This window comes from Oreochromis aureus, linkage group 14 (assembly GCF_013358895.1).
Source record: "Oreochromis aureus strain Israel breed Guangdong linkage group 14, ZZ_aureus, whole genome shotgun sequence".
NCBI lineage: Eukaryota > Metazoa > Chordata > Actinopteri > Cichliformes > Cichlidae > Oreochromis > Oreochromis aureus.
In genome coordinates, this window is record NC_052955.1 from 7,892,381 (window position 1) to 7,918,360 (window position 25,980).

Consider the following 25,980-nt stretch of genomic DNA (forward strand, 5'->3'; position numbering starts at 1 on the left):
GCCAGTCACACTTGTCTTTCAATTAGTTTTCCCGTATAGCATCCAGCTAACTTGCCCTAGACTCTATTGTCCCCATGACTCTGGGGTTGTTATGTCCAGGGTCAAGTGCAGCCTTGCTATATAGTTATATAGTTTAACTCAGTTGAGCTTTGTGTTAAAGTTGAGTCTGCCAGAAGGAAGGAAACCTCCCATATTGTGTGGTTAAGCCTTTCATTTCATTCTCAATAATGAAAAATGCTGGCAAGAGCAAGTAAACCAACCCAGCACTGATACATTATAATAGATAACACACAGTTACAGTGTTTCATTATCTTAAAATCATCTTAATTGTCACTCATACATGTCTTTAATGGAATAATTATGGCTTGACATACTTTACACAATGAAGTGCACTGAACTCTGTTGTTTTTTTTCCGATTGTTTTCAGGGTGGCTGCCCGAGCATTGCTTTTTGAAAATGCCTCCACCCAACAGTCTGCTCCAGTTGGAAGGTGATGTAAAATTACAACACCAAACAAGCCTTTGACCTAATCAATCCCACACTTATCTCCTTTACATTACTAAGCATATTTTTGTTGTCTTTACAGAGATGCCAAGGCAATGTATTCCTGTGAGGCAGAGCACAGTCATGAGCTCAGCTTCCCACAGGGGGCACACTTCTCAAACGGTGAGCAGAAAAAGCGCAAACACATACGCACATTTAACTGTATGCTTATAAGCTCACCTTCGGTTTACAGCAAAAGTGTTCGGGTTAAAGATTGCAAATGATTCGTTGAAAGGCTGATCGGAAGTGTAAATACTGTACACACAGAGGGGGTAATTTGCCTGACGTGTGCTGACAGCAAAGAGCAGGAACTTGGTGAATTTTCAGTGTTGAAATGGAAAATGTTTGCTCTTAGCGTGACACTCCCATATACATTATGAACAACCAAACAGTGCCAGGATTTTTTTTTATTGCCTCTTGCTTGTTTCCATTAAGAGATGACTTGGCCCACAAACAGTGTAGGCAGGTCACTGTAACCTGGTAATGAAAGGCACCAGTGCCGGTTTCCTCTTAGCACAGCCAGCAGAGCCAAATGCAAAAATGTCAACAAATGCTCCCCACAATTTACTAGCAGGCAGACTTTTATTGCTCTCCATTTTCTCTACATCTTAATTCAGCAAATCTCTGCTAGATTGTATTTACCGGACATTTTACAGCTGTTTCCCTTTGTTTTGGTGAATCTCCACAATAATTTAGTTTACTTTTAATGGTTTAAACTGTTTGAGTTGCTTTCACAATGGCTAAAATACAAATACTTCATAGGGACTGAATCTGAAGAGCAGACTAGCCCAGAGCCCTCCTCAATCTAATAATAATAATAATAATAATTCATTAATTCTTGTAAATTATGCAGTCAAATATAGGCTCAGTGATTCAAATCAGCTTATTCCAGATCAGAAGTCTGAATCTGTTTTTTCTTGGTATGTTTTTCTCTCTCCTGTCCTGTAGTCTACCCCTCTGTTGAACCAGGCTGGCTCCAAGCAACATACGAAGGAAAAACAGGTTTAATCCCAGAGAATTATGTCGTCTTCCTCTGACAGGTGGTAAACGTTGCATCTTTTCATGGTATCCATGGAAAAAAAAATTCACACAATGTGCTTAAATGTCCCTATTATTATACTAATGCATATTATGCATTTTTAGCAGTTATCAAGCAGGTCAATAATTGCTTAAACAGTGCGACAAGTCCAAAGATATACCTCCCTTACTGTAACGACTATTGTGTGCTTCCAGAGAATGGACATTATTATGATTTAATTATGTTGTCTGCTGGCTGCACTGAGTGACAGTGTTCACTTACAAAATCACCAAACAATATCATATCCCATTTCACGCATTTTATTCTCAGAAAAAATATCATATTTTAACTTCCCATTATATCAGCAAAAAATATTCGTCAAGAAGTTAATGGAAATCTGCTGTCTCATAAACATTTTTACTGACTGTAATTTAACAAGCTGTGATTTAAAATGAGAAAATCTATTTGAATCTAATAGAAAAAAAAGTATAATGGGTTTGCACCTTAATTTTCATGTTTTTGTACTCTGATCATTGCTCATCCACTGAATCTCCTCACTGCTGCAGTGCACTTTCTGGTTCAGTAGCTACACGGTACTGTAATGTACATTAAAGTTTGTAAGTCTTTTTCTCTGTAATTCCACATCAAAAGATATTTACTTCTCATGACATTATTATTTTTATTATTACTATACACTGCTCACAATAATATATATCACGTTTGTTTTATAATGTTACAAATGAATGTTACGAGAAGTGTCCTTGATACACCGGTGTACTGGTAATGACAACTAGACTAGCATCGCGTTAACAGATAAAGTTCTATTTCTGTCACAGCATTTTTCTAAAGAAATGTTTCTAATTACATAAAAAGTTAACTTCATTGATACCGTTTAAGAAAAGCATAAAAGAAAAATCAACAACAAGATCACTTTGAAGTAAAGGTTTCTCTGGCTAGCCAAATTATTTCTGGGAGTGCATTTTTAGTTTCGCTGTTGCCAAGATCAGGATGTTCTTTTCTATTCCTTTTACATGTTAGGAATGCAAAGCGGCCTTGAACAGCGACGCCAGACTTGTACTCCCTTAGAGTCTGAATTTGCAGGGGCAAATTATATCACAGAAATGATATTCATATCCCAAATATGTAACATTTGGCATCCTTTTATATACTGGAAGTTTGCTGCCTTGCAGACATCTACTGTATCCTGACAGTGCATAAACATGTCTATAAATAAACTTAAGCATGATTTATTAGACCAATTGTCCAAATTTCTTTGCTATAGTTAGTGAGTGGAGATAAAGCTTTGCAGCAGTAAAGTCCTCCTCGAGGATAGCACTGTGTTCTTCCTATCCATAACGACATGACAATAAATTTTATTTTATTTTTTACATTTGGACCCTTTAATTTTGTCAAGCCAGTAATGTTTTACTTCAAGTTTGTAGCATTTCCTGGACAAAGAACTCAGAAGTTGCGATAACTCAGGAGAAAATGTGGTTATTGTCCTGAATGGTCTGGATTTCTTAACAGTGCAACATTAATGGTATTAAACATGTTTGCAGTTGTCACTTGCATCGCATTAAGATCTCATTATTTACATGTTGATGCAGATATGGATGTAAATTAAAGCTGGTGAGCTAAGTTTTGTTATGAGATTTATGGCTTTAGGTCACTTTAGTTATTTTAGTTATTTTTATTTTTTAGTTAGTTTCACCTTCCTTAAGTAGGTATAGTAAGTCACTATGCTGGTATCCTTTATTGATTAGCCTAAGTCACAAATTTCAATTTATTCTGCACCTTTCCTTGACAAATGTTAGCATTTTTGTATTTATTTTTTATTTGTTTTGAATACAAAAATATCTCTAATGGTTTTCTTAAAACCTACTATGTTCAAAGCAAGCTTTATACACAACTTGTAGGAATGGAAATGGTGGTTACACCTGAATAAAACATAGGAACTTTATTGATTGATGCCTCTAAATGTATAATTTTCAAGATATGTCTCTGCTAAAAACATTTTAAGAAATGTGGTCATCCTGTTTCACCTCAAGCAAATTAGAGGTATTTTGGCAAATCAGAATGAATGAAGGCTCTGAAGAATCCAGTAACAATGGGATGAGTAATCCAGACACAAGCTGTCTTCACAGAGCTGCAGTTTCTGTGTTGGCAATGTCATTTGCTGTGGAATAAGAGGGGCCTCACCATGCCTGCAAGGACCTTGGGAAGCTGGGAGGCAATGACCTCTGTCATCATCTCTGGAAACTCCACTTTCATGGCATCTGCCTGGATGAAGGTACTCAAACAGAATAGGTTGACCTTCTTTACTATCTGTTAAAAAAGAAACATCAATTTGTGTCTTGGTAGTTGTTAAAGTGGCAAAAACATATATACAGTTATACTGAGCTCTGTGGGGGAGCCTACATCATGAATGGCATCCATGAGTCTGGTGAGGTGGTAGAACCGCTGGGAACTTGCCACGATGCCCTTCTCCTTCATGTGAATAGCCTTGGTCAGCTCCCGGACGTAGTTTTGTCTCATTTCATCAAATGCTGCCTGACTTTTTAATCCTTCAAGAGGCACTAAGTGCAGAGAAGATATTTGCATATTTAAAAAAAATCGGACTAAACATTTCAAAACAGTACTGTTAGAAAAAGTAAAGAAATACTGGGGAGGTGTTATGCAAGTGCCAGCCAGCAAGATTTTAAAGGTAAATGCCGTTAGTAAAACTAGGATTGATAGCAGTTGCTACATAAATCTTGTCAAGATGCACACTGCTTTTATAAAACTGTCTTTATTGTGCAGTGCAGCTGTAACTGATCATAGCTTAGTTTGTAAGTCTCCTTAACGGCGTAAGAGTCTTACCTGTGTTAAGCAATATTATGGCTTTCATGCAAAGAAACTCTTCGCGTGTAACTTGAAGATTTGCAAACTCCTGAGGAATAAACTGTATCGCTAGGCAGAGGTCATAAATTGGAGATCTCCTCATTTGCTCCCTAATGGACAAAAGCACAAAGTGGTTTACGTCTCTGGATAACCAGTAGACTCTTTCTCAACTGAAATCACTAACTTGTGGATAAAAGAGTTCATGAGTCATCACCAACCGAAAGCCAACTTCAGTTGCCGATGACTGTGTTTACTTACTGGCTAAGAATCAGATCAGGTGCAAAGTATAAATATTCACTGGTGACATTCTGAAAGGAGCGCCACCCAAGAGAGAACACCATCAGGTTCATCCATGAGTACTGGATGAGTGTCATCTGATCATTGATGTGTAGATTACGAAAACCTAAAAAAAGAAGAAGAACATTTAATTCATAACATTTCTTCTCATATATATATGGTTTTCCAGTAACAGTAATATTTTTGTCTCTGTAGGTGTTTACAGTCATATTAAACTATATTAAAATTTCCTGTCAAACACTTGACTCGGTGACAGTATTCAAGGCATTACAAAGTCTTCTATCTTGGCGTTTAGGACTTTAGACTTCCAATAAGGCTTGCCACTAGATCCCCATGACAACAACTGCAATGGCCCTGAGTTGCAGAAAGCTGTTACCTGGGAGAGATTTTGACCACTTCACAATCCACATCAGCTGTTTCTCACACAGCCTGTTGAGACTGGTGAGCAGAAGATGGGGAACATCAGGCTGGGAGTTGTCATAACCAGAGTACACCACCTCTGGTTCGATGTTTTCAAGGATGCTGATCATTTGTTGGGAGAGTTGTAGGTCATGAATGCCTGGTATGTAAGACATGGGAGTCAAGGCTTGGCTGTCACCGGGCATGGTCAAGTGGGACCGGAACATCAGGGATGGGGTCAAACCTGTGTCTTTCAAGGCCCCAAAGCGCTTCAGTTTCCTCCCTGTGACATGAACACAAGGTCTGGTTTGATCTGATGGCAAACCACTAAATTTGTGCCAATAAGACATTTGAAAGATTAAAATATTCTGAGGGGTTTTTTTTGGTTTTTTGAGTCATGATTTTCTTTTTAATCTAAACATCCGGAATATTCTCTTTGGTTTTAATCATGGTTTCTTGGGACTACATGATAAATAAAACCAAATGATACCTCCAAGCATCATTCCTGCTTGATAGCACTTTCGAAGGCGACATGCGGGGCAATTTTTTCTCCGAATTTTGTCCACAATGCAGTCATTCCGCCCAGCACAGAGATAGCTGTGATGGCCTGTTGAATGAATAGGTACAGACAATGCAAAACATTTTTAGCAGGAATGAATACTGTACTCCACACTGAGGCAGCACTCTGGCAGAAAATTAGATGTGAGGACAGAGTGACATGGCCACGGTGAGACATGGTGGCTCTAATATATCTCACACTGAAAGATAACAGGGGAAAAAAACTCCCAAGTGGAAGAACAGGATGTACACTAGTAACTGTGATACTGTTGCTAATAACTATTAACAACTACCACAAAAGGTCATTATTATTCTTTTAGCTTGTTTTTAGGAACAATTTTTAAAGATTAACATAGAAAATACATGTCTAAGTACTAAGAGAGATTTTTCATTTGCTTAAATATAGTAGTATCACATTAGTAGTACATTACGCAGCATGTTGAATGACGGACATGAGGACAGAATCAAAAGAAAGAAAAAGACACAGTAAGGAGTAAAGCAGTGAAAACAAAGTGTGAGGAATGAATATGTGCATTGAGTTCACATGATAATTTAAAGAAAAGATGGTAAAATTTGAGCTAAAATAAAAATGAAAGTAATTAAAGTGTTGTAGGCTACTTGATGACTTTACCTTTAATGTGAAGTATTTTACTGAAATACACACATATATACATATATATATGTGTGTGTGTGTGTGTGTGTGTGTGTGTGTGTGTGTTGACATTTGTTCAAGATTTTCTTTGCTCACCTTCAACCGCTCTTTTAAAAAATACTTTACAGCTCCCACACGTTAAGACTCCATAGTGGCAGCCAGATGCCTCATCACTACAGATCACACACAGTCTCTGGGGTGGCATACTGGGGAAAAAAGTAAATATATGTGCAGAGAAAAAATATTCAGACAAAGACTACTGAGCGCTGTGGACTCCGCATTAGATAAAATATTTTTGTTACATTCAGAAATACCTAGAAACCCGTTCGTCGCTGTAAAATGATAAAGTATTTGTTGACAGTTGTGTAATTAATTAGGCTACTTTTTGATCCTTGAGTTACACATGCCAACATTCACACCTACCCAAACTGTGTTAATAGTTTTGCGACACTGTTATGATTAATAGGATTAAGATTTTGTCGCAGTTATTGCGAGTAGTAGTTACCCGAGGAATGTGGAGAAAGGAGATGGGTTCCTCTGAGGAAGAGTCTGGGTCTGGTTCTGCATCCCATTGTAGCCACTAGTTCTGAACGGGTCCTCGTTTACCCCCGCCGACTGTCCCCAATACTGGGTCTCACCTGGAGATGCTTGCATCTGCCAACGAGGAACATCAGTCTTATATATCGACAGTTGCCCAGCTGTTTGCGCGTTGGGATCGAAGCTAATGGCAGCTTTCCCGGACAAACCACATCTGGAGTCAGCCCTTACTGGGTTCACAAGCTGGTCTGACTGGTTCAAGTCCACAAGAAAGTTTGGAGAGACCTCCAGCCCCGGTCGGGAAACTGCAGCGGCTGATGCGAAACTTGTCGATTCACCTTCGCTAAGCCCTAAGTGCTGCTTTCTGTCGGTGTCAGTATCGAGAGCAGAAATCTCGGGTGATGGATTAAAGTTCTGACAGGGGATGTCCATAATCACAGAAGGCTCCTTTTCATCTTTGATGAACTTGCAAGCCCCGGAGGTGGAGGGGAGACTTGCGCCTGGTAAACTTTCGGATGTGGCCACGTTTGTCCTCTGAACTATAACAAAATCCTCCCATGGAACACCGTCACATTTCAGATAGTCTCTGTTACGGTCATAAAAATGTTTTGCTCCAACTGAAGGCTCGAGTATGTTACAGTCTTTAAAAACTGCGCAGTCAGGGCTTGAATTAAGACCTTGGATCATTGTGTTAACGTTTCCAAAATTACGCACGGAGGACATGCAATTTAGAGACCGTGAATCGGCCGGCAATTTTGTATTCGACCTACTGTATCCAGCTTCAATCACATCACTTAGGCTTGCTTCGGTGGAATCAGTGACCGAAGTACTGTTGGTGCCCATCTTCCCGTTTGCTTTATTCTCCATTTTGTGAACCTCTATGCGCACAACAGAGAGTGGAGAGCGCTCGGAGGTTGGAAGGTGTATGATAAGCTGTGATTTGGTAACCTTCCTGTAGTCCTCCTCCCCGTGGAGAAAGGCAGTCACTTGTCTTTCTTTCACATGAGGTCTATTCCATTAATATATATCTATATTTTTTCACTTGTTTGTATAACGAAAAAAATAAAACAAAGTTTTGGCCAATGTTGATGAGAGCGCAACTCCCCAGTCGATAATCTCGGCAGATTTATAAGCATAACCTTGTGCTGGCAGTAGTCATCTTTAAAAGTCACATCGATTTTTCTATTCCTGTTTCACATATTCGCAGTATTCCTCATTCTGACTATAAACGTCCTCCAAAGGTTGCCAGGGGAAGAATCCAAGCCAAGACATCTATGTGGTTGCACTGCGCTCACACCAGACTTAAACAATAGACCAAAGAGGAGAATCAACAGTGCATCACTTCAGTGCCAAAGGTCTTTTGTCTCCGCCCTACAGTTCATGAATTAAGTAAAATATGGGGAAGGCATTATTACCAAAGGAGAAAGTACTAGAAACTCTTATCGCCATCGGAAAGACGAAAAAAAAACAGTAACTCGCAAAATGGATAATCATTTCCAACATCACCCTTGTGATTTCTGCTAAATCACAAATATTTTGTTCTTGCTTTTGTCTGTTTTATTAGTTTTCTTCAAAGGAATATTTTTATGACTTTAATTGACTGTTTTCTTTTTCATATTTGATAGATTTCATAGTGCTCGGAAACTAACCCTGCGTTTAAGCATCATTTTACTGTAGACAGATGAATATATAAAAAGACTTTGATAAAGTGAAGAATATCACCCATATTGTGTCCATCTAATGGCTAATGTATTATAAAATTGCCCTTTACCTTGAATGACTTTTTTGTTTTATCTTTAGCCTTAACCTTGTTAGATATTATAGAGGGTTTTATTTTTAAAGGAAATCAGTCAAATGTGAATGTTGCTGATGCATGTCGTTATTATTCACACAAAGACCTTGGCCCCTATCTCCTGCGTCATGTTTTTGACAACATCAGAAACAATTCTCATGCTGTAATTGCTCTTCATATCTCCATAATGTGTTCTTTAATGTGCTGCAATGGCCTAGTTTTCTCACAAGTTTTTAAACTGTAAATATAGCTCCCATTGACCACCATCAGGCTTCGATAAAACCTCTCATTTAATTAAATTTCTAATATTTCAGACACATGGGTAAATTTCCTCAGAATGTTGATGTTATAGATTCTTCTGGTGGTAATTTTATCAGTTTTGCTGTTTTATAACATCCATGTCTGACCTTGGTGTAAATGCTTTACAGCTGCATTATTCACAGGCTTGACAGTTAAAGCCTGGTTGTAGCTTTTAGTCTTTCTGCCTCGCTATATGGAGGCGAGCTGGATGTCTACATGACAGGTCACACTGTTCTCAGATGCCTGACACCAAGCATGAGAGAGCACAACAGCATGTGGTGCAATGATTTTAAAAACCCATAATCTCTCATGGGATGAAGATAACCTGCAGTAACTTTAATAACATTAAATAAACATTATACTCGGGTAATTAATATTTTGACAAAGAACAGCATTTAAGAAAAACAATTTATACAGTTTTGAACATCAAGCCTTGAGCTGTGTTTATTAACTGAAGTTACATTAAAGAAAAAGCAACTACTTACCTCCAGCTACACTGAGCGCAGTTATCAAAAAGAAGCTTAATTGAGTGTTGCGACTGAGACAATCAAACATATCTTTCTGTTTTATCTGAACTGCTTTCTGGTTTTCAGCACCAGATGAATTACCTCCAAAACAAATCATGCAGATGACAGCAGTCAACTCAGAACTGTAGCGTAGTCGGATCAACAGGAAAAGTTACATTACAGTTCCTTTATTGTAGCAATAAGCGAACTGTTCAGACACAGGCACAGGAATAAAAATCAAAAGACAAACAAATTCATAAGTTTACACAATGGAGAAAACAGAAATCTTTTTTATAATGAATACAAAATATGTAGTTTTATCAGCTAAGTTTTGTCTGAAAGTTGTGTGTTAAGTCTGTGTCACAGAAACATTCGGCCTTGACTGAATCCCTCATTAATGAGAACGATGGAGTGTGTCCAGTAAATACATTTCTAATCTTTATTGTTTTTAAGAAACCATATCCAGTGTATGCTTCTGCTCTTCTTTCTGCTTCACATGCATTACTTCTTCCAGCTGCCCCATGAGCTCTGTTAGTGTCTTCTTATCGTGCTTCTCCCTTTCCAGGAGCTCAAAGCGAAGACTGGAGATGTCATGTTTGATGTCTTTCAGTTCACCTGAGGAACAGCAAGTGAAAAGCATAAAATTGTGTTTTTCATGTGATCCTGCCATGAACAGTAGCCCAGAAGAACTTACCTTCATTCACTTCATCGTTATCTTTATCCCTCTGTGCTTTTAAGATGTATCTTTTAATGAGGCAATTCATTATTTTCTGTAATAAAGTAACAAAGTCATGATTATAGTTTTGTTCTGCTCTGCCAATTATTTCCCTCACAAAAGAGACAATTTGGACTGTTTGGACTGGGATGTTATAGGTCCTTACGTGTATATACAGCAAATTTTACTTTACTAAAATAAATTACAAACTTTGCATTTTTTATGTGTACTTGTTTATGTATGCAAAACTTTTATCAGGAAACACAATTTACTGACAGCTCCTTTATTAAGCAGTTAATCAGCATTCGGAGATTTAAAAAGCTTTACTTGATGACGGGTTGGACAAAGAGACGCTTCCCCAGCCAGATTATCCTGTCGTCTTAACTAAGACAAAAACAACCAAAAGAAGAAGGTTTTAACATAGGTACTTGCAACCCCAACCTGTACATATTAATGTGACAAAAGAAGGCCCTGTAGACCCGCTGAGATGATATATATTCCAACTACTACATTCAACAAAATTTGTTTGGAAAACTTCCTTGATTAAAATGTTTGTTTCATCAAATGACATTGGTGGGGCCTCACATTGTTAAGCTCCATCTCATTGCGTGAATTTCTTTTGTGTCTGCCGGGAGGTACGTTCCAGATGAAATCCTTTATACTCAGCAATAGGCACGATACTGATTTTGGGCTGGGTACAAGATTGAAGGGCACAGGCAGTGTGCCACTATGGTCAAAGTAAGAGAACCAGAGTTTAGCTCTAGCAAATTTCCACTCGACATCTGCATCATCCTGCAGCAAAAAAAAAAAAGAAGGTAAAAATTTAAAACGCCGATAAATTTGGCGATCGGGCTTAAAATACAGTACCAGTCAAATCAATTCTAAATTAGAAATATCAGTGATGAAGTTGTACCTCAATTTCTTGGAAAGAACTGTTAAACATGGCGATGAGCATATTCAGCAAGACGACCACCATGATGATGTTGTACACCCCGTACAGAACGTAGCCTACATTCTCAATGAACTTATGGTTGATGTCAATCACCACTGATTTCACTTCTGACAGCCCAAAGATGGCCCAAAATAATGTTTTAAAACTCTCTTCAAGCCTGGAGTAATAGAGAAATCAAAATTTAATAGTATAGTTCAACCGTTGTGCCATATTTATTAGACACGGTTTGTGTCCAAAGGAAACATTTGATAATATTTTCCTAAAAACTGTATTTTTGAAATAGTTTGACACTTACGTTGTAAAGGCATTGTTGTGCTTGGCTCCAAGGTAGTATGAGTACAGATTGAACATTCCTACCATGAAAGCCACAAACACTGTTACGAAAACCACCATAAATTTAAAGATGTCTTTCACTGTCCTTCCCAGAGAGATCTGCAAAGGCCCGAAGCTCTCATTGGCGGGCAGGATGTACGCAATGCGGGAAAAACTAAGCACAACGGCAATTGCGTAAAGGCCTTCGGAAATAAGCTGCGGGTCTGAGGGCATCCAGTGGATTCGAGCTAGGAAAAAAGAGAGAGAAATGCTGCATGTGGGAACAAGTTTTATGATGTAGACTTTGCCTCTGTTATTATTATTACTTGTGTTAAGATTTCTAAATCAAATAACAACAAAGATCCTTTTTAATTTTAATGATGAATTGGAAAAAAATCTAATTGGACTATGAAGATAACACCTAAAAGTTTGTTTGTCTCTTTGTCCAGTGCAACATTAGAACAAAATAAAATCTAAGACAGGAAACTTTTTCTTTTAACAATGTAAACAAATATCTAATCCTTACCCATAATACCAACAACACTTGAAATTTTTTGGTCTACACTTACCAAGCTGGAAATACTGTATTTCAAAGGGTAACGTCATGTTGGACAGGCTAGTATGGTGCTTGTCAATATAACACTGGGCTGAATATGCATGCCAAAAAGCCATTAATCTGGCAGTGAAAGACGTCATAAAAATGGTGAGGATGCTAAAGTCTAGAAGGTTCCAGGGTTCTGATATGTACTCCCGGATGTCCTGGGACCAAATGTTGTTACATTCTTCCCAGATCTTCCCTGTGGAGAAAAAAAGTGATTGGCAGTCACATTTTTGCTCTCTTATATGAAATAGTGTAATATAATCTTACCATGTACAAATGTTATTAATAAGATTTTAATAGTATTTACATCACATAGGAATTTTTATTGCTATTATTGGTAAATCATGTTTGACATGGCTTCAGTTTGAGGGGGGGATTTTCTTGGTGACTGTGGGCAATTTTTATCATAGCAGATGTGTGAAGATTAATAAATCTTGAATTATTTTGATGTTCTTACCCTGACATGCACAACAGTGTGATAATAAGAGAATTCTGACTAAAATAATGAGAAATCCATAAGTATATTGGTTTGGGGCAAAGTGTGTTTACGCTCATGACCTATGATCCAAGATATGATGAGAATCTCCATCCAGGTGAAGGGCGTGGTCTTCATACGAAAAAGCTGTGAAGGGTAATCATGGATGGTCATGTTGGGCAGCAGTGAAGTTCCCTCAAAGCGGTCTGCTGCATTCAGGACCAGTAGGCAAAGAAATATCATGAAGGAAGCTGCATGAGCCACAAACTTCAGGAAAGGGCCACCCATAAGTTTCCCTAACTGAAGCGAGAGACAATAAACAGAACAAAATTTATCAAATGTAACATGTGGAACTTTGCAGTTTTAAAAACAATTAAAATCACATATTTTAGATATATTTCAGTGATATATTTTATACATCAAAAGCAATATAGCAGTGCTTAAGTAAGTCATAAAAACTGAAACATTGATAATCAGAAAAACTTCATAGGAAACTAAAAAAATCTGCGCGATCCTACATTACAAGTTCGTTAACTTAGTGTTACCAGAATTTGGTCATTTAAAGTCCAGCAACATTTGTATGGCAGATAAATGTAAGCCTAAGGTTAACTCCTTTAAGCTTGGTTAAAAGTGTCTCAGATGTTTCCTAAAAGAAAAGTCTGTTATGAGGTTATGTGCAACTTTTTTTTTGTAAACTAACCTTACTTGACGGTGCTATCCAGTAAATAAAAGCCAGTATAGGCAACCCAAGAGCTACACCGAGAACAAGAAGAATCTTAACTGCTGTTGTTTGCTGGTGGAGTCGAGACAGGTTTTCATACCAGATGGAGAGGAGTTGCTGTTGGCAGTTTGGATGTGCCACAAACTGCCTCATTTGAGTTTAAAGGTATGTGTTGTTTGTGTGTGTGCGTGTGCATGTGTGTGTTCATGCAAGACAAACACAGACAGAGACAGGAAGAGAAAAGGATTACTTTACATACTTTACATATTCAAACATGAGGTTGATGAATGAAGCAAGATTGATTAAAAAAAAAAAAAGCTAAAGAGTGCTCATGTGCTTACCTTCTTAACCTCGTATTTTATTGCAAGTTTTAACCTAATCAGGTTTTGTCTGTTCGTGGTGTCTGAGCTACGATATGATTCTTTGTCCCCGTTTAAAATAGCCTCCACTTCCTCTGTGTTTCGACACAAATCCAGGAGCCCCACCACAAAGTCTTTACACTGCATGGACAGGTTCTTATAATCATTCTGTAACAGAGAACAGCAGCATATGCACTTTCATGAATGAGTGAAGCACATAAACAGATTGGAAAAACATCAATACGCCTACTGAGTGAACACTGTAATTACTGTACTTTGAACTCTTTCTCAGTGTTGGCCAGAACTGCAAGCTCATTGCTCAGTTCCAGTGCTGCCATCACAGGATCTTCACTGGAGAGACAGAGATATGCTGGGCTGGCTAGACCTTTATATGCATTGATGCGGGACTGTGAATGGCTGAAAGAGTCATGCCTCCGCTGCTCACTACAGGTCTTGCACTGACAGTAGTAGTCATGGGGTCGTTCTATCCGGGCTCCCTTGAGAAGAAGTATATGGACTATTTCATACTCTTGGCACTGGGAAGCCAGAATGATGGGAGTGATGTCATGAGAGAACCGTGTCCCATCCTCATCATAGGAGAAAAAGTCGTCATGCATCTCTGCCTGGCTGGGGCTGTTAGTCAGCCTTTGACCGTCTGCAAAGGCCTCATGGCTCAGTATGGCCTCTACTATGCGAATGTAACCTTTACTGATGGCTAACAGCAAAGCATCTCCTATTCTGGCGAGGTCTTTCTTCTTTAGAAGAAGTCTGGTAAGTTCTAGATGCTCATTGGCAACAGCCAGCTGCAGTGCATTCTGTCCCATGTAGTTGACACAGTTAACATTGAGATCTGGCAGCTCCTCCAGCATCCGCCTCACTTCTGGGATATTACCATATTCTGCAGCTTCTAAAAAAACTTCCTCCTTCATAGAAAGGCAAGAGGAAGAGTGAGGATGAAATGGGTAACCGGCCCCCCAAAAAGCTTGTCTCCGGGGTTTGACCACAACTTGTCTTAGCATCGTGGCTTTCTCTTCATTGCTCCATCTAAAAACAGGTAAGTGTATTTTAGTCATATGATCTTTAACACAGGGCTACAATCACAGATTTTAGCTTTGTAAAATGTAAAATGATTTCTGTAAGCCAAAATAGACCTACCTTTTCAGCTGGTAATGCCTCCTTTGCTAAGGTAAGGTTAATAATTTCTCTCGAGGAAGATAAACAATCATTCTATTGCGTTAAAGGATCAGTTTTACCTATATTTCACAAAAAGGCTGGACAATGAGACAGCAGTGATCCAACCAGTGACTGAACAACAGTGTGCACAGTGGGTCTCTGCTGATTTATAACTCACACTAAATGTGTGACACCACCCACAGATTCATCATCTGCTCTCCTTCATTTCATGGCAGGACACTGACCATTCAGTCTCTGCTGGATTCAAATGTATTTTTAATTTCGTTACTGTTAAATAATGCAAAATAGACTATACATAACACCACTTGCTGATCATGGAAAACTTAGAACGTGTTACGTCTTAACCACAGACATTAAGCTGAGGTCATACCTGATGACAGTGACTATTTTTATTGCAAATTAAATCGCCATTGTCAAAAGAGAAAATCAACTTTCTGCTCACTAATTACATTTGAATAACAAGGTTAACTGAGGAGCTAATTGCTTCAGCACAAATAACCACAATGATGACAGAAGATGACGATGTCCAGTGTATTCAGTCATAATTAGTGACATTAGTAACAAGATTTTAAGTAACTGAGCAATCCGTTAAATGCATGCAATACATGCAGAATTTGTTCTGATAGAGGGGCAGATCGTTTATGTTTTGCATGTCCTGATAAAGTATATTTGCTAATACAATATAAACTGAATATGTATCCTGCTGTTAGGCCAGGGAAGGTGAGAAAATCCTTATTTAAACCGAAGTGGTTTAAATAAGGATTTAATAAGTGAAGATGAAAATAATATTTGAAACATATTTTCTGGTGCACTTTGTTTGTTCCCTTACTATATCATCTAAAGAGCTAGATGGAGGAAACAAATGAAATGAAAGATTTCTGTAGCATCGTAAAAGTAGCAATAACATCGCTACTATGGAAATATAACAATATCAATATCTGTCATATATAGAGATAGATATTTAAAGAAAAAAAAACATGCTTCACTAACCTTGAAAATACTGCTCCACCAGATGACTTATTAATTGTTTAATCTTTATGACCCAAATCTGCTTCGGTAATCGAGCTCATCCTGTAGCCTCTGGACCTTCTGTCAGAGTGGCTCTAACCCTGTGATGACTCTTGAAGCTTACAGTGCTGCATTTGCACGCCCAAAGGGCGGTTTTCCTTTGGAATTTCCTTTGGAATGGGTACTGGTGTGGGAATTATATTTATCTATTATTTACTTTATTTTCAATCAATCATCCCGTAAGCCCCCTAAAGCAAGATATTAAAGGACTTTGACAAACTGAGACTTTGGATCAGCAGAATCGCTCCAGCATAACAGGTTGTGACTTAAACTGTAGCCGAGGGCAAAGGGATTATTTGTAATTGCCTGAGTGCAGGATAGCAGCAATACCATCACTATACCCATATACAGTGTTTGACAAAGTAAGAGATAAAGCAGCGCCCCACTCGTCCATAAAATGGCATACACAATCTGGAAAAAGCAGATAATCCTCTTAACTTCTGTTTTTGTAAAAGATAAAAAGTAATACCAGCCCATCCTCATATTTTACAAGCCCTCCTCCAAGAGTAGATATAAAAGCTGAGTAAAAACATTTTTAGCTATCCCACACAAAGTTTTTAACATTAAAATGTGGATAATTTTAATTTCCAAATGTTCCTGAAGGCGGCATGCACGCCTGGAGGAGTCCTGCGCCCTCTGCTGGACATGAGAGAAACAATCACCTCTCTTGGTTGCCAAGGAGTCGCGTCCTCGGTCGCTATCATGGAGCAAGCGTACACAAACACGGCTGTGGCCGTATCAACTTATTCGGATTTTTGTTCTCACTCTTTTACATAAGAGAATGAGGCTGTTACTGGTCAGGAGAGGTCGCAACGATGTGGACATTTACGCTACAAGTTTTACCTCGCCCTGAAAATGGTTGAGTGACTTAATCCGGCGTATTGCCGACGTTAGCTAAAAAGGACAAGTTAGCAGCTGCTAGCCGATTGAACCTGTACGTCTGCTCGGTGTCAGCGAGGATCAGCAGCCTCAGAGGATGCAAGTTCTTCAAGATCACTTCTTCTACCACTCGTATCCTACATGCATGAAGTTATTTGTGTTATAGAAATGTGTCTCATGCATCCACGCCCGTTTTAAAACAAATGTAGAGTTCGGTAATGACCCAACTTGAAACTTTATTCGACCTGCTTGTATAATTCACGAGAACTTAATCATTATTGATTATTACTTTGATTAGACATATCCTCTGACCACCATCAACAACTGCTCTCCTCAGCTGATGACTACCAGATATTCGAGGTTGAGAGATCATGCAAGTCTCGAGAAGGAGAGACAGCTTTTGGTTGAAGAGCAGAAGATATGCAAAGCCCGAGCACGCAAATTCTCCCTGGAAACCAACCGACGCAGGAAGTCAGTTGTCTAATAAATATGTATTATTTTTATTGTTAGACTAACAGCAAAGTTTCATCTAAACAACACACTTCTGTCTGATTTCTCTAACCAATAATCTATAACTCTCCCAGACACCCATTTAGAGAAATATATGCAGCCTGTTTAATTTCAGCAAAGCAGGCTGTGCTTTGCTGGTGTTCAGAATGGGCCTCTGGCTCTGTCCGTGACTTAGATACTTTACAGGATGAACGGTGCAGACAGGATTTCACAATGTAGACCCGGAAATAGATCTATGTTTCCAGAGAGGTGATTAAAGCTTGACTTCTTTGAATGCTTAAAGCTGCAAAGTTCATCCCGATTAGGTTCAGATCCCTTGCACCTTATAAATATGTGTTTCCATAATTGGGACCTGAAGCTGAAAGGTCCTGTTTTTAAACCTAGTGCTCTAAAAGCATGTTATTGCAAGGATGGCTGTAGGCAATGGTCAGGCTTATTGCGTAACATCAAAACAAGGCGTAACCCAAGAACAAGAGGAGCCCCACAAATTAGATTTGTTCCTTTAATGGAGGGTTAAATTAAACTGTGGATTAGCTTACCCATAAACATTACATAGATTGCATGAAATACTATATCTTCACTTACAGTAATACATTTCAGTTTTATTTTTAGATAGCAGAATTGCAATCTTTAACATGATTTTTCACACGTTAAAAAAAGGCAGCATAATTAGGCACAATGTTGCACATTTAAAGGACCGGTGTAACTCCAGTTCATGTATAGTTTAATGACACATTTTTGAAAATAAATTTTCAGCTACTATAAGCCTTTGTAAATACAGTAGATAGAGGTACTTCTCATGGCTATTTAATACACTACTGTTTCTGACATTTAAAAAAAAAACAAAGTGGAATTTTATTTACACTGTTACTGTTGTTATTGGCTTCACCAGTGAACCCAGGAGTGAATGGTGGCTTTAATTTATTAATGGCTCTGCTGAAAACATATCTCTAGGCAGGGACTCAGGTTTCTGTATCTAAAACATAGCCAGACTAGATTTAATAAATTAAAATGTGCCCTAGGTTCATGCTCTGCCCTTTTTCATGGCTCAGGGCTTTGGATGAAAGACAGAAGCAGTGGGATGTGCAGGAGCAACGCCTGAGAGACCGCATCCTCCAGCAACGCAGACTGCAAGTACAGGACGCAACTGAGCGTTTCCAAAGAGCACATCTACCCCCTTCTGAGAAGCGCCGACAATGTTAGTAGATTATACAGTTAGCTCCATATATATTTGGACACTGACACAAGATTTATTTTTACCTGTTTACTGAAAAATATTCCAGTTATAGTTGTTTAATGGACATGGACATAATGCGTAGATTCTCAGCTTTCATTTGAGGGTATTCACATTCAAGTTGGATGAAGGGTTTAAGAGTTTCAGCTCCTTAACACGTGCCACCCTCTATTTCACTAAACAGTCTTGATATATTTTGGTTTATTTGTATGTTTTCCTTTGTGTCTTATAGCTTTTAAAAGAAACGTTGCAAATATTGAAGATGCACTCCATCAAATTCAAGGCACCTCGAGTTCGTACACTCGGCAGTCCTCTTTCTTGTCCAGCAATATAAACATTAATGGGTAAAAAAGAAGCAGATTTAAAGTTCAACCATTCTCCTGTATTATCTTACTGCATACCAAAAATAACCAGTCACTGCTTATTTATATTCTCCGTTCTCTTTTTAAAGAAGCTGCTCCCCATCTCCTAAGCCACCCACGGTTTCTAAATCCTCCCACCGCCAAGCGCTCTCTGCTGTGGAGGCCTACACAAAACTCCTCCTGGAACAGAGCAGAATAGAGAGGGAGCACGATCACAGTCCACAGGTATTTTGTTTTTGTTTGTTTTGTTTGTTTGTTTTTTTCATTTCAATGTGCAGGAAACAAAACTACTTTAGTGGGACAGCTGGGCTCAGGTGATTGGACAAATGCTTTGACACTGAGCCTCAAGTTGTCCCTGATTGCAGGTAGCTTGTTGTGTGTCTGTGTAAATACAGTACTTATGTATAAAAATATGTTATCCTTGCATATCTAACTTGACTTAACCACTTCTTCATTTAGTAGTTTTCTTTGATTTTTCAAATCTCCACTTTGGTCTTATCTTCTGCTTTTTTCGAGGCCACAGTTTCTTTCAGTTGGCGCTTAATTGCTGTGGAAGCTGTAAGGCTTAACTTACTGCTTGTACTGCTTCTACATTTGGGTATATTTTTATTTATTAATTAAAGACAGAGTGTAATATGCCATGTATTGTAATGCTGTATTTAAATAATTGTAGAACCTGGTAAGGACTAGATTTATGACGATTTTCTTTTCATTTTTAATTTTTTTAATTTATTTATTTATTTATTTTTAAATTAATTTTCATAATGACTGAAACTAGCACCACTGAAGGAACAATGGGCTGTTTATAAGATTGGCGAAATCTGCAGTCAGCTGAGACTGAAGAAGTCACTTGGATGGTGACAAAACGTTTCTCCCACTGAAAACGCTACCTCTAGATCAGGGGCGTCGAACTCCAGGCCTCAAGGGCCGGTGTCCTGCAGGTTTTAGAGCTCACCCTGGGCCAACACACCTGAATCAAATTATTAGTTCATTACCAGGCCTCTGGAGAATATCAAGACATGTTTAGGAGGTCATTTAGCCATTTAAATCAGCTGTGTTGGATCAAGGATACATCTAAAACCTGGAGGACACCGGCCCTCGAGGTCTGGAGTTCGACACCTGTGCTCTAGATGAACAGAATCAATTTTTGGGGAGTCCACTAGGTGGCAGCATTGTAACAAACCTTTTCCTGCAGTAACAGTCCCTCTGGATGCTACAAACTGTAGCACCCTCTAGTGCAATGTGCATATATTAATAGCTGTTTCAAAATGTATATTATTTATAACAGTCTTCATTTTCATTTTGTGAGAAAAAAGATCAGTGGCAAGGACGCAGGGGAGGTCCTTCTAAGCACTGATAAGCAACAGGCATGCCTGTACAGTTGTAAAATACATTATTATTTTCCACTTATCAACTCCTCTCTGCTTCCATTTTCCAGGGTAGCCACCTGTCTGATTCTTGTCTTTCTGAGAGCCTTTCAAGTAAGGATAGTTTGGAAAATGAGGATTTCAACCACCTCACAAAAACTCTGCAGAGTTCCTATTCATCACTCTTGCTTGGCACAGAGAGGACCCATCAAGACCTAAGAAAGCAAAATGACTTGTGCCATCAAACATCAGACCTCTCAGCGATGATGCTTCTCGGTGATAACTTAGTCCAAGCAAATAAATGGCATGAACCAAACCAGAAACAACTAGATGAATCTGGCTGGTCTAATAAGAAGATAAATGTTTCTAAAGCCTCGTGGGGATTCACATCTGTTGAACAAAGACTTAAGACAGAGATCCAGCCTGCTCTGCACAACTGTAATTTATCAGCTCATAGTGAAAATGTTAGCGGTGACCTAGAGCCCTATGAGGTGAAAACTCGACAGAACAGCCCCGGTGGCAACATCATTATTGCAAATATAGCTGCTCTTGGCAACGCAGCACTCGATTCTTCCTATCCTAAACAAGAGGGCCTCTTGGCTCCCAAACAGGAGAGGATCCAAGATGACAGACAATTAAAATATCCAACTACAGAAATTCCTTTGCTTGCCAAAAATAGCAACAGCAAAGACATTTTGTTTGGGGATCCCCCAAAGCCAAATATTTTCTTGAACGACAGTACAACAGACAATTTGTCAAAAGAAGGCGATCTTCAGCAAACAGGAAAAGAAAACAGCGCTCTGTCATCTCACAAAGAATGCAGTGCTTCTACAAACAATCTCAATAAGATTACAAACTCAGAGTCCAATACTAAGAAGCCAATAAATACAAAATCCATGGAGCATACCTGCTTGTCTAATATTCAGTCAGATACATACAAGTGTCTTGAATGTCCTGAGAAGGAAGTCGAGAAAATACCTTTGTCAATAGAGACGTCTGATTCTGTATGTGAGGTCAGATATAGTAAGGGAATTCTTAAAAAGCAGTCCAAATACATGGATTCCACTTGTGTGTACAGCTCAGGGAATTTGATTTTTGCAAAACAAGTAGCTTTAGCGATCAGGGATAGTGTTGAATTAGCACGGAGAAAAACAAGGGACCTGGAGGGCAATAACACTGTCAAAAAGAAGCTGCGTTGGTTTGATGAAGTGCATGTGGAAAAAGAGAAAGATAAACAGAACAAAATGAAAGGCAAATCCTCCAATCTCTGTCAACCAAAAAACAACTCGGACGACCACCAGCTAAGTCTTAGTGCGTTCTCAGGGACTCCCAAGACTGGACCCGGCATGATCCCTGCAGCCTCCACTGGTTATCAGTTTACAAAGGAAGCTTGGGCAGATGTTCAAGTCAACTTGCCCCAGCAACAAACCGATGAGGTCAAGGCACACCGCAACAGCATCAGAGCCAGTGCCCCCAAGGTCCCTCGGAAAGAGCACTTTGGCAGAGCGGGTCCTGTTTCCTCACGAACAAGAAAGGGCACGGTCATACGACCTCAGTCTGCCACCGAGGTTAGTCAGATTGCCAAAACCCAAGGGAAGGTCATGGTGCCCCGCCCACCTCCTCGGATGGAATCTGCAGAGCAAAAGACGCCGTGCATCACCAAAATTCCGTATGGCAGGGATCACGCGAGCGCCATCAACAAACAGGCCATGGCTGTTGAGCAGGTCCTGAACAAGAATAACTCAGAGGGCCATTGCTCAGCTAAAACGCATAAAGAAATAACAACAGAAAGTACTGTTTTAGACACACCACTGCCACCCTCATATGCCTCCCCACTCTCAGAAGGCATTGTGACGAGCATGCCCAGTTCAAGTCATCAGGAAACTCACCACTACAGAAGAAAGGGGGGGGATGCATGCAATGAAAAAGACTTCTGTTTAGATTGTACTCCCACAGATGAAGAAATTTCACACCTCTGGCATGGCGTCCGCAGTGCCTTAACCACAAAGGATGGTAATGTATATTTTAGCTGACAGCCCCTCACTCAGCTTAGGGTTCATTTGAGTGCCTCGAGAAATTTCAGGGTTTTTTTCTACCTGTTCAAGTTCAGATTTTACATTTTAACTTGTAAGTAGCAGCTACAGTACTTTGAGCGTAAAGAGGAACAATCTTTAATGCTAATCCAGTCCCAGGATGCTGTTTGACTGTGTTCAATAGTACAAGTATGCAGAAAAAAATCTGCCGTTTTTATGACTATTTTTAATCATTATTCCATTTTTTTATTATTTGTAGTAATAGGCTGTGCTTCAAAACATCCAACTCCTGTTTTAAAATTGAAAAAAAAATTAACACGGTCTTTTAGACAGCACAGTCTGGAGCAGGGGTGGGCAATTCCAGGCCCCGAGGGCTGGTGTCCTGCAGGTTTTAGATCTCACCGTAGGTCAACACACCTGAATCACATGATTAGCTCGTTACCAGGCCTCTGGAGAACTTCAGGACATGTTGAGGAGCTAGTTTAGCCATTTAAATCAGCTGTGTTGGTTCAAGGACACATCTAAAACCTGCAGGGAGACTGGCCCTCGAGGCCTGGTGTTGCCCACCCCTGGTCTGGAGTATGCTTGTTCATGTAGTTATGATACCGGTGCATATGTTTTCTTTCAGCAAAACCGATACTGAAAGCACCAGCCCTGGAGAGAGGGCGAGTTTTAAGGAAGCCCTGTACAGAGAAAGGCAGACAGGCTCCTGGCTCAGAGAATAAAAGACTTCATCAGATCTCTCAGGTACATGCGTGCAGTTGCGTAGTTGCCCTGTGGGGAGGTGTGAGAGTAGTTGGTAAAGATCAGTAAGTGGGTGTGTTTGAACTTGTTTTGCTGTTCCTTTTATGCTGTCCAAAGTGTTAATTTAATAATTAATGGTGCCAAAGACAAGACGTTAGGGATAGACACGAGTTAACGATGCATTTTTTTGTCATCACAAATAAAATAACACTTAATTCATCTTTAGCCTGCATAAAAATTAAAGTTAATTGTAGGTCAGACTAACAGAATAAAATAGAATAGAAATCTTTGTCTTAAGCTTCCCAGACAAAGGGAACAATAACAACGAGCAGTTAGTAAAAAGCTAATAACTGATGTTGACTCAATGACAGTTCATGTGTTGTGAGTGTGTGTTGTTTTTTGCAGCAAACAAAGCAGACCGCAAAGCTGCTCAGAACATTTTCAAGCACTTACAACTCAGCCTTTCCAAATGAAGGTATTATGTTCTCTGTTTGTGTTTACATTTATTTCATAATTAAAGCAAATGTTGAATGTATTAGTTTAAAAAATTGTAACTATTCTGTCATGTCTGATGCTTTATAAGAGCTTTCTTAACATTTTCTTTTTTGTTTTGTAGTTTTAGGAAATATATATAATGTAACTAAAAAAAAAACAGGGGGATATAGGAGTTTAGAAATCTGACAGGACAGCTGCATCATGCATTGATAAGGTGAGAGTGTCTGCCTTTAATGTAATCTCAGATTTTGAGAGTGCAGCCCAGTTACACCTAGCTGAAGTGCATGCTAAAGGCCATCTGGAAGAAAAGGGTATAGTGGCTGCCATGGAGACAGTCCAAACACAGAGATCTGGAACAGTAGAGCAGTACAGCCAACAGCAGGAGCTCACCACCATTTCCTTGGAGGAGAAGAAAATTCTGCTCTGTCTGGATCGACTCAACCACCAGCTTCAATGTAAGCACTTTGTGAAGGCCGTTAAAATCAGGCCAGAATTTTTCTGACCTGTGTATGACAGAAGAGTATCAACATGATGTCGGTGCAGCGTAACCACGCCAACCTGTTACTATTTGCAGGTGTGCAGGAGCGTGTTGGGGGCAATACTAGCATGCATGGTCTTGTACTTAGTGATGCACCCTATGTAAGTATTTAGCAGGGATTTATTTCTTTCCTCAACAGAAAGGGTGACTTTGTTGAAGATAATTCATTCCTTAACTTCTGTCTCCATTTTCAGACAAGAGAAGTGAAAGCATCAAACCATAACAAACACTGTGGATCCTCGGCTAACAATCACTCTCGATACCACAAGAAGTCCTGACTTGAAGCTTGTGTTCGCCACAGCAGTCTTGAGCCCTCATCGGTGCACATTATGCTGAAACATGTTGTTGAAACAAGCACTTATTACCCCGCAAAAGGAATTTTTACAAAGTGTGTCTTTTCAAGTAACTAAGGATCTGAAATATAAACAGCCTTGAATTGCAAAGACAAAAAAACCCCATATCAGCAGCCTTAGAGCGCACGTAGCACATGGTCATAAAAGAAAAACAATTTTAAGATACTGATTATCAAGCAATTTAAGTCTGAAGTGCCTATGTAAATGAGAAAGGCTTTAATCTGTTTTTATGTTAAAAAATGCAAAGATGCTCTTGTTTCAATCAACACATGACCAGCCCTGACTGCAAAATATACAAACACTATCAAATTGTATATGTTAAATGTTTAAAGTTGCACCACTCTGTATTTATTTTGTATAGTAACACTGTGATTTGCTGGACTGTTTTGCAACTATATCAGCAGTGAAGTGAATAAATCTTGTTGTCAGTTTGCTGATAAACTCTGTGTTTGGCAGTGTTACAATCAGTGAATTGACCAAGGCCTGGAAATGGTTTATGAAAAGACATTTTGCAGCGTTGAAGGTGTGTTCGTCTTTCTTTTATGGCTGTGGAACAGATGATTATGACTACTAGACTCAACCTACTGGCTCAGCAAGCCAAGCCTCTACCAAAGAGGTTTCCGCAGGTTTCTCTTAAGATTGCACCTATGCTGAATTTTATTTTTGCTTTAAGGCTTAATTTATTTAATATTGCCCTCAATCTATAGCAACATCAAAAGACAAAGGATGGTATTATTTGATACTAGTTGTTGTTTAAAGTGTATTTAATTAAAAACTTCTCTGTCTTCCTCGGCAAACAATAGGTGCATTGGGGGAAGACGCTGTAGGGATTATTGATGTGAGCTGCCCCTCCTTCTCCGGCGTGTCTGGGTTTGTCCCTCTGTCAGCCTGCTAGGACTTGTTCCAAGAGCTGAAGGAAGCCCAAGCTCATCTGAACAATGATGGGACTTTTTTATAGCTTAACTGCAGGTTTCTTTGGTGCTCCAAGAAGGAGCTATAAACAGTAATGTGACAATGGTGTCTCATTGCCACATCGAGTCGTGCATCACCTCCTTGTTAGCTTACACCAAACCTGAGAACAGCAACAGAGGGAGACAATGTATTCATTTTTAGCATATGATTATGCCCACAACAGCAGACGCACTTTGACTCATTATATGTGAAGAGATTCTCCAGTGAAACATACAAATTGTCCAATGTGGTTAATTGACAATGAGCATCAGTGTTATTTCTACCCAGTGTGCATGAGACGATTATAAAGGGAAGAAAACTACTTTTATCTGAACTGATGAATGCTGATATTTAACATATTTGAGTCCTACCTATTAACAAGAAACTGTCTAGTAATAATACTTGGACTGCCCCAATAAAAAACAACAACAACATAGGCACGCACACAAATAAACACAATCATGTAGATTAAGTGTTCATGTTCAGATAAATCACTGAAATTCTGAATATTCTGCTGTAGGTTTGCCCTGAAATCAGTTCCGTTTGGCTTGGCACCATTATTGTTCACAGTCATTATGCTATACAATGGTGAGTGTAATGAGCTTTAAGCCTTAACCAGCACAACACCCAGAAAC

The 25,980-nt window shown here is 39.1% G+C and overlaps 4 protein-coding genes across 10 annotated transcripts in view; 2 read left to right on the forward strand and 2 right to left on the reverse strand.

Moving 5' to 3' along the window:
* Window positions 1-2,814, forward strand: part of LOC116329243 (rho GTPase-activating protein 42) — a 72,860-nt gene extending 70,046 nt beyond the window's left edge. For 3 of the 4 annotated variants that reach the window (XM_031751237.2, XM_031751238.2, XM_039598219.1), the window contains 3 exons: window positions 428-490; window positions 587-666; window positions 1,492-2,814. In XM_031751237.2, the coding sequence (XP_031607097.1) occupies window positions 428-490; window positions 587-666; window positions 1,492-1,580 (232 nt within the window). In that variant the 3' untranslated portion in view covers window positions 1,581-2,814. The remainder of the gene's footprint in view (window positions 1-427; window positions 491-586; window positions 667-1,491) is intronic. The other variant, XM_031751239.2, reaches the window with a different exon arrangement.
* pgr (progesterone receptor) lies at window positions 1,866-8,997 on the reverse strand. The gene is made up of 8 exons (XM_031751242.2): window positions 6,853-8,997; window positions 6,444-6,553; window positions 5,628-5,744; window positions 5,115-5,420; window positions 4,700-4,844; window positions 4,421-4,551; window positions 3,980-4,137; window positions 1,866-3,886 (listed from the first exon to the last, which is right to left on the reverse strand). The coding sequence occupies exons 1-8, from the start codon at window positions 7,749-7,751 to the stop codon at window positions 3,731-3,733; spliced, it is 2,022 nt and encodes a 673-aa protein (XP_031607102.2). The 5' UTR covers window positions 7,752-8,997; the 3' UTR covers window positions 1,866-3,730.
* Window positions 8,998-9,907: 910 nt separating this feature from the next.
* trpc6b (transient receptor potential cation channel, subfamily C, member 6b) lies at window positions 9,908-15,919 on the reverse strand. Its single transcript, XM_031751241.2, has 12 exons — window positions 15,802-15,919; window positions 13,893-14,661; window positions 13,600-13,785; window positions 13,238-13,402; window positions 12,621-12,837; window positions 12,031-12,258; window positions 11,445-11,709; window positions 11,111-11,306; window positions 10,783-10,989; window positions 10,525-10,581; window positions 10,177-10,252; window positions 9,908-10,097 (listed from the first exon to the last, which is right to left on the reverse strand). The coding sequence occupies exons 2-12, from the start codon at window positions 14,634-14,636 to the stop codon at window positions 9,931-9,933; spliced, it is 2,508 nt and encodes an 835-aa protein (XP_031607101.1). The 5' UTR covers window positions 14,637-14,661; window positions 15,802-15,919; the 3' UTR covers window positions 9,908-9,930.
* Window positions 15,920-16,554: 635 nt separating this feature from the next.
* On the forward strand, window positions 16,555-24,913 carry cep126 (centrosomal protein 126). Of its 4 annotated transcripts, none has more exons than XM_039598344.1 (11): window positions 16,555-16,973; window positions 17,057-17,229; window positions 18,321-18,466; window positions 18,735-18,846; window positions 18,954-19,089; window positions 20,303-22,244; window positions 22,893-23,011; window positions 23,414-23,483; window positions 23,749-23,958; window positions 24,078-24,142; window positions 24,236-24,913. In XM_039598344.1, the coding sequence occupies exons 2-11, from the start codon at window positions 17,099-17,101 to the stop codon at window positions 24,317-24,319; spliced, it is 3,015 nt and encodes a 1,004-aa protein (XP_039454278.1). In that variant the 5' UTR covers window positions 16,555-16,973; window positions 17,057-17,098; the 3' UTR covers window positions 24,320-24,913. The 4 variants fall into 4 exon arrangements, with proteins under 4 accessions (XP_039454278.1, XP_031607087.2, XP_031607085.2 ...); XM_031751227.2 differs by having other exon boundaries at window positions 17,096-17,229; XM_031751225.2 differs by having other exon boundaries at window positions 16,555-16,890; window positions 17,110-17,229.
* Window positions 24,914-25,980: the final 1,067 nt, after the last annotated feature.

Excerpts from the sequence above, each read along its gene's own strand:
- pgr (XM_031751242.2), bottom strand. The coding sequence starts at position 7,751 with ATGGAGAATAAAGCAAACGGGAAGATGGGCACCAACAGTACTTCGGTC. Across the intron at positions 5,745-6,443 it reads TTTTAAAAGAGCGGTTGAAG|GCCATCACAGCTATCTCTGT; the intron begins GTGAGCAAAGAA and ends TTCATTCAACAG. Across the intron at positions 4,138-4,420 it reads CATAATATTGCTTAACACAG|TGCCTCTTGAAGGATTAAAA; the intron begins GTAAGACTCTTA and ends CTCTGCACTTAG.
- cep126 (XM_031751225.2), top strand. The coding sequence starts at position 16,856 with ATGCAAGTTCTTCAAGATCACTTCTTCTACCACTC. Across the intron at positions 18,467-18,734 it reads TTCTGAGAAGCGCCGACAAT|CTTTTAAAAGAAACGTTGCA; the intron begins GTTAGTAGATTA and ends TGTGTCTTATAG. Across the intron at positions 24,143-24,235 it reads TACTTAGTGATGCACCCTAT|ACAAGAGAAGTGAAAGCATC; the intron begins GTAAGTATTTAG and ends CTCCATTTTCAG.
- trpc6b (XM_031751241.2), bottom strand. The coding sequence starts at position 14,636 with ATGCTAAGACAAGTTGTGGTCAAACCCCGGAGACAAGCTTTTTGGGGG. Across the intron at positions 13,786-13,892 it reads ACACTGAGAAAGAGTTCAAA|AATGATTATAAGAACCTGTC; the intron begins GTACAGTAATTA and ends TCTCTGTTACAG. Across the intron at positions 10,990-11,110 it reads GTTCTTTCCAAGAAATTGAG|GATGATGCAGATGTCGAGTG; the intron begins GTACAACTTCAT and ends TTTTTGCTGCAG.